The sequence below is a fragment of the Caloenas nicobarica genome, chromosome 3, assembly GCF_036013445.1.
Source record: "Caloenas nicobarica isolate bCalNic1 chromosome 3, bCalNic1.hap1, whole genome shotgun sequence".
NCBI classification, from domain to species: Eukaryota; Metazoa; Chordata; class Aves; order Columbiformes; family Columbidae; genus Caloenas; species Caloenas nicobarica.
In genome coordinates, this window is record NC_088247.1 from 110,584,258 (window position 1) to 110,590,972 (window position 6,715).

Consider the following 6,715-nt stretch of genomic DNA (forward strand, 5'->3'; position numbering starts at 1 on the left):
ATTTCTGTCCCAGCCAGATCTTCATTGCTTGGGGTTGTATGTCACATGTTGCAAACATTCACTCATGGTCTTAGATAGTGGTGACCTTTCTAGCTGTCAAAAGGGAATGTATTTTTTAGAAAATTTTAATGCCCAGATTTTAAAGTCCAAATGCCTTTTCTTTGGGGCCATTTGTGTCTCTCTTGGAAGTAAGCATATTGGATGGGAAAATACCTCCTGCATCACCGAATCTCAGCCCTGCTGTCATAGGCTATGTTACATCCTTCCTTTTCAAACATGGTCAAGTTGCATCTGGCAAGTATTTAGAAGTGGCAGGGAATAATTTTTTGTAGGAGATTGGACAAAACCACTGTCTTCACTCAGAAGAGCAACTGAAAGGGAATTGAAAGCTACAAGGTAGACAAGAATTAGAGATAATCCTGCAAATTGTACAAAATGGGTTGGAAAATAAGAATGGTAAAATTGGTAGTAGAAACTGAGTGAGCCCATAGTCCCTTATTACTCACTACATGTCCACATCTGAAATCTTGTTGATATTTAGTTGATAGTTGTTTGATTTGGAAGGGCAGGAGTCCATGAATTGGCCAATAATGGGTCCTGGCAAGAACTGCCTTCAGATTTCACAGCATTAGCTGCCTGTTGCTGCTCAGAAGTGCTGCAGGAACTATTCAGATGTGGACATGGCTTTGATGAAAAGCCAACATGATCTGTGCCACCAGGTGTATCCTCATTGACTCGAGTTTCCTGGAACCACAGAATCTTCTTCAGTTTCCATCAAAGGTTTTAGAGTCTCCAAACATCATATTTATCATGTGGTGTTGTTGTTGGGGGTTTTTTGGTGGTTTTGTTTGGGTTTTTTGTTTTGATTTTGCGGTGTTTGTTTGTTTAGGTTTTTGAGTTAGGTTTGGTTTGGTTTGGTTTTTTTTTCATAGCTAATCTGATAGCAATTTTTATGCCATGCTCATATGCTGGAGAAGGACTGTTATCTGGGGTCGCATCCTTTGTTAACCAGGAGGGAAAACAGCTTTTTATCCATTCCAGTATAAGTGATTAAAAAAATTGGCAGTGTTCCCACATATAAAGTGTAATAGAACTGCTCCCTTTCAGTTGTAGTTTTCCATGAGCTTGAGGTGTAGCTAGCAGCATACCTGCAATTGACCAATAGACTATGGCATGATGGCAGATGGCATTTGAATTGGTTTCATGTCAGAGCTGTCTGCACCAGGCCTGAGTACACAGTTGCCATGCAGTTGTAGGTGTGTAAAGCCTAGGGAGATCAGACAGACCCCCTTGCTTTTGTAAGTCAAACAAAGCATCACTGTGTTGCTGAACTTGGTTTTACTACAGGGACATCAGCCACTGGCTGCTGCTAATTGCCTACTGTGACTTTCCCCATCTTAGCAGAGATCTGAGTTCCGCTGTCTTGGCACTTCTCAGGTGCTTACTAGGAGCCAGTACAGCTCAGGAGGAACACATGAAGTTTGGCGATGGCAGAGGGAAGTGGGAAATAGAATCATAGGATCATTTTGGTTGGAAGAGACCCTCAAGATCATGGAATCCAACAATTAACTTAACAGTAGCACTAAACCATGTCCCTAAGAACCTCATCTACATGTCTTTTAGACACGTCCAGGGATGGTGACTCCACCACTTCCTTGAGCAGCCTGTTCCAATGCCTGACAACCCTTTCCGTGAATAAACGTTTCCTAATATCCAATCTAAACCTCCGCTGGTGCAACTTGAGGCCATTTCCTCTCATCCTATTGCTTGCTGCCTGGGAGAAGAGACCGACACCCTCCATGCTACAACATGGTAGCAGTAGTTGTGGAGAGCAATAAGGTCTTCTCTCAGCCTCCTTTTCTCCAGGCTATGGTGTATGGCAGGTCATGCAGCTGTAAGATGAGGATGCCCTGTGACCTGCCTGAGCCACCCTACCCTACTTGCCATCCTAGAGCATCATCTGTTCTGCATCGGAGCCCAAAGCAATAGGCTGGCATGCTTTCCGCTGCTGATGGCCCACCTGTCTTTGCTGCAGGTTACTACTTCACAGGGGATGGCGCTTACAGAACCAAGGAAGGCTATTACCAGATAACGGGGCGCATGGACGATGTCATTAACATCAGTGGACACAGGCTTGGGACGGCAGAGATAGAAGATGCAATGGTAAGTTCTAAGCAGGTTGAGGTCCACTGACAGGGCATATCTGTGGGGCAGGATGGCCATTCGAAGAATTTTTATGAATTTAAACATGCGCAGGATCTCTTGCCTTCAAAATCCTGCCCCTGCATACACACAGTGTGATGCAGAATGAATAGGAAATGTGCAAAAGGAAACATCTCCCTTATTGAGGAGACATCGAATGGACAAGTGAGAGAGGAGTCACACCATGGACAGTCCTTGCAGTCGAACTTTCAGAGCTGTGTTTCCTCTCAGTGACATTATACTGTTGCAGTTGTAATTTTGGATGCTGGTGGAGTCTCCATAGGGGATTGTCTCTCCTGTTTGTTCCTTCTCCTCTGCTAACACCTAACATCTCCTTCCCAAATCTGTGGTTCTTGCTTATTCAAACTAGCTGAGCATGCCTGAGAATTCAGCAGTGTTAAATATGAAGCAACCTTGATTCACGTCAGCTGCAAAGCTAGTCTGTCATTTTGAGAGAAAATAGTACTAGCTCAGGGAACTGAAAACATAAAATCCTTCAAAGCTTGAGCTGAACATTCATTTCTATATTATGTGCCTTGCCTGCAAATAGCACTTAAGTGTAACATTTGAGAAACCTGAGCTGTGTTTGCATGGCACACAGGATCCCACTGTCTCCTCTGTGACTAATTTTTTTGTCTGTGTGGGTTTCTGATCATAGATACAGGATCCAGTTCCTCTCCCACTAAATGTACGTGTATGCAGGTGTATATGCAAACTTATTTATATGCTTAGATTGCTCTGTGCTGTTTTCTTTCATATTTTAATCTAAGATAGCATAACCCAGTCTTTGGTGTGGGCTTCAGTTATGCAATTTCTTCTTGTCTGTACACCCAAATTTTCTTCTTACTGCAGAAGAATGTTAAATTAAACTCTGAAGTGTGACAGAATAAATCACTGTTGTGTAGTATAATAGTAAAAATATGCGTTTGGCACAACAACCCATCTCCCCTTCTAGGAAGATGAAGAAGCCCGACTCTTTCTGCCTTCTGGTGTGCTTTGGGCACTTAATAAACAGTCAAATGTGGATTGTGATGTTGGCAGCTTCACTTTGCTCTGCTGGCAACAGTTCCCTGTGGCACAGAGCAATGCAGTACTGGTTTTACTTGTGATTTCGCCAGGCCAGTCACCACCTAGGACCATAGCTGTGCACACACAGCAGCACAAAGAGAATGCAGATTTCCAGCTAGTGCAAGTTCAGATTGGTGTGCAGCGGGCTTAGTAGAGTGTATAAGAGTATTTATTAGTGTGTTTCAGTGAGTAAATGCTGCTCTCAGAGACACGGCCATGGCTGTAGCCGCCAGATGACCATCCAGTAGGGAGGTGGCATCCAGCTTTCCTGTTGTGCTTTCAGCAGGATCTGCCAAGAGGATAATGAGATATGGCAAGATGTTTTGTTCCTAGAGCAATTGGAGCAAAATCTGCAGGGCTTGAAGCAGTTGTTATGCTCTGTGTATTTTTGTTTCACTTTTTGTGAAGGCTGATCACCCTGAGGTCCCTGAGACAGCTGTGATTGGGTATCCTCACAAGATCAAAGGAGAAGGTACGTGAAAACCAGTGTCCTGACGTGAGACCTACGTACGCTTTCCTTAATTTCTAGAATAACCTGGGCTGTGTGTTAGGGGGTGCCTAGGGAACAGGAGAGCAGTTATCTTTAGGTTGCAGCATTGCAGCCGCAAGAGGCAAAGACAGCCATGAAAATAATTGCATGTTGCTTAGCTGGGTGCAGGTTTTACTCCCTAAACTGTTTTTGCACATAGTGTTTACATATGTGGTAGAGCTTCATTTAAAAGGATTGTGCTCAGAGATGTCCTTTGAACAGAATGGGAATAGCTGATTTGTGTTGGCCAGCTTTTGATCCCAGTGACACTTTGGTAATTTATGTTGAGTTGTCATTGTCACTGAGATCAGTCTGGTCCATAGATGCCAAGACAAGACTGGGCCATCATTTGAGGGCTGGAGTCTGGCTCCCTTTTGTAAACAGGATCTATGATTTTCTTGGCATTCCCTTGATTGCACATAGGAAGGACTTGAAACCTGCCTTGGCATTCAAATGAGCATCCCTGGTCTTGCCAGCCAGGATCTAATATGAGTTATGTCACTTCTGCTCTTTGTCTTCGAGGTGCCTTTGCTTTCATAGTGCTAAAGGAGCAGACGGCTCATACAGACCGTGTCAAAGAAGAGCTCAAAACCATAGTGGCATCCAAGATAGCAAAATATGCTGTGCCTGACCACATTCTGGTAAGTGGGAGACTGTAACTGGGACCAGGAGCAGGAACGGTCACATTGAACAAGCCTCACCTTCCTGCCCACAATGCTGCTGTTGTCCCTCTCTGGCAGGACAAAGAAGCAGGAAAACAGAACTAGCTGGAGTGATCCCTAGGCAGGGGAGGGCAGGTGAAGTGGTCTGCCTGTGCTCCTCCATGCCAGAGGATCAGCAGTGACCCAGAGGGTGGCTGGGATATTACAGCTGCTCCAGCCTGCAGAGCAGCTTCTTGGTGGGGCTGTTTCAGTCTGTTTTAGAGCTACCCTGAGGCTGCTCCATTTGGGCCAAGTGCAGAACAGCCCTTTAAATGAGACACAGAGAATGCTGAAATCACCGTGCTCAGGAAGAGCTCTGGCAGAGAGGAACCCCAGGCTCAGCCTGTGCCTCAAGATGCACTGGATGTCCCTGTTCATCATGCAGCAGCATTGCTGCTCCATCCAGCTCTTGCCCTCAGCTAACAGCTTGCTGAAGCAGTGTAGCACTGCTCTCTGTGGCCCTGTGCAATAGATCAGATAAAACCCCGCTAAACTGTAGAGAAACACCACAACCTTCAGTGTCACTGAGAGGCAGAGTGACACTTTCCACTGCCCTGTGATTTTGTGTTAATAATTAGCATCAACCCCAGATCTCAAAGCACTTGCTGTTTCTGTTGCATAACTCTGACAGCTGTTCAACTAGACGCTGGGACCACTGATGAACTCCAGGCTCTGTTTCAAGCCTCCTCACCTTCCAGCAGCTCCCCTTGTGCATTTGGGGAGCATGAATGAAGTTGCCCCTTAGCCACCTCCCAAGGCCCACCTGCATCCATTCCACTCTCTGCTTGGGGGCAGTGACCCGACCACTTTGAGGATTTCTGCTTTAGCCACATGCGGGGAAAGTGGACACCAAGAGACAGGTTACAGAATAAAACAGGAACAGGCAAGAGTAGCTCATTCAACTTGGAACAGCTCAGGATGTCCTCAGTAGATTGGAGCAGCTTCCAGAAACTGCAGGTTTGCAAGGAGACACCTGTTTCCCTGTGTTTGGAGGTAGACCTGCAGAAAAGTCCTACAACTCTTTCCTTGCATGTTAGTTAATGCTTTGGAATTTTGCAGCCTACTGGCCTGATCATGTAGCAAAATGGGAGACCTGCTAGCACCCCTGTTCAGTGCCTGAGAACTCTTTAGCAGGCTCAAGTTTATGCTAAAGCCTTTGAATCTACTGCTAAGTCCTCTGCAGGAAGCATAGCCAAGACATTTAACATTCTTCAGGTTATGAAGAAAGGTGTGGAGTTATCCCTTGAGAAGGAGACCCTGTAGCTGGTGTGCAGTATTGTGTGTTGTATTCCTGCCCTGTAAAGGGGAATATGAATGTCTGTTCTGGTGATGCGTTGAGATCTGTGTCATCATCAGTGTCTGAGTTTTCAAGTGTAACTAGTTTTCTAGTTGAATAGTTAACAGCTTATTCAGGACCTGATTCTCCGAAGAACTGTGCATCCTACAGCACCCAGCCTGGAGATACACAACAATCAGTAATTGGGGAATAATGTCCACTTAAATAAGAATTCTAGAGAGATAGTGTGCCAGGCTTGGGACAGTTCAGCCAAATTTCCTTGTGGATTCCAGCAGGATCCAGGTTCTAATATAGGTGAGTCTTTCCCTTCTCTGCAGGTGGTGAAACGTCTTCCTAAAACCCGATCAGGGAAGATCATGAGAAGGCTGCTGAGGAAAGTGGTCACTGAACAATCAAGTGACATGGGAGATGTCACCACACTTGATGATCCAAGTGTTGTCAAGGAGATATTGGATGCTTACCAGAAATACAAGGAGAAAAGTTCCTCATAACGGGCAGCTCTGGAATCTCTCTGCTCTGGAAAGGTGGATGGTCTCAAATAAACAGGCAAATTACATAGTTTTCTCTTGGTGTTTTTTTTAACAACTCTGTTCCCTGCTGGGGGTCAAGATTTTTTGTTCCACAATGTTCCACAGAGCTAGGAGCAATCTGCAGTTTTGCACAGTCAGTGAGCTCCCTTTCATTGCTTTTAGGGTGTTGTAGACCAGCCATTGGTGGTTTCCATTAGCCATGATGAAATTTAATATTAGCTGAAGCAAGATGCAAACGTTAATGTTTCTCATTTTAATTTTACTGTACAGGGAAATGTTTTTATGCAATATTTTGCTGGTTTAAAAGGAGCCCTGGAATACATTTCTTCAATTTTTCTGTCAGCTTGGATATCCAAGTTCAAGTAGCTGTATTTCACTGCAACTGTGG

General features: G+C 44.9%; 1 protein-coding gene across 2 annotated transcripts in view; it reads left to right on the forward strand.

Moving 5' to 3' along the window:
* ACSS1 (acyl-CoA synthetase short chain family member 1) overlaps window positions 1-6,336 on the forward strand; it is a 35,840-nt gene extending 29,504 nt beyond the window's left edge. The window contains exons 11-14 of one of the 2 annotated variants that reach the window (XM_065631070.1): window positions 2,036-2,163; window positions 3,679-3,742; window positions 4,322-4,440; window positions 6,115-6,336. In XM_065631070.1, coding sequence (XP_065487142.1) covers window positions 2,036-2,163; window positions 3,679-3,742; window positions 4,322-4,440; window positions 6,115-6,288 — 485 coding nt within the window. In that variant the 3' untranslated portion in view covers window positions 6,289-6,336. The remainder of the gene's footprint in view (window positions 1-2,035; window positions 2,164-3,678; window positions 3,743-4,321; window positions 4,441-6,114) is intronic. The other variant, XM_065631071.1, reaches the window with a different exon arrangement.
* Window positions 6,337-6,715: the final 379 nt, after the last annotated feature.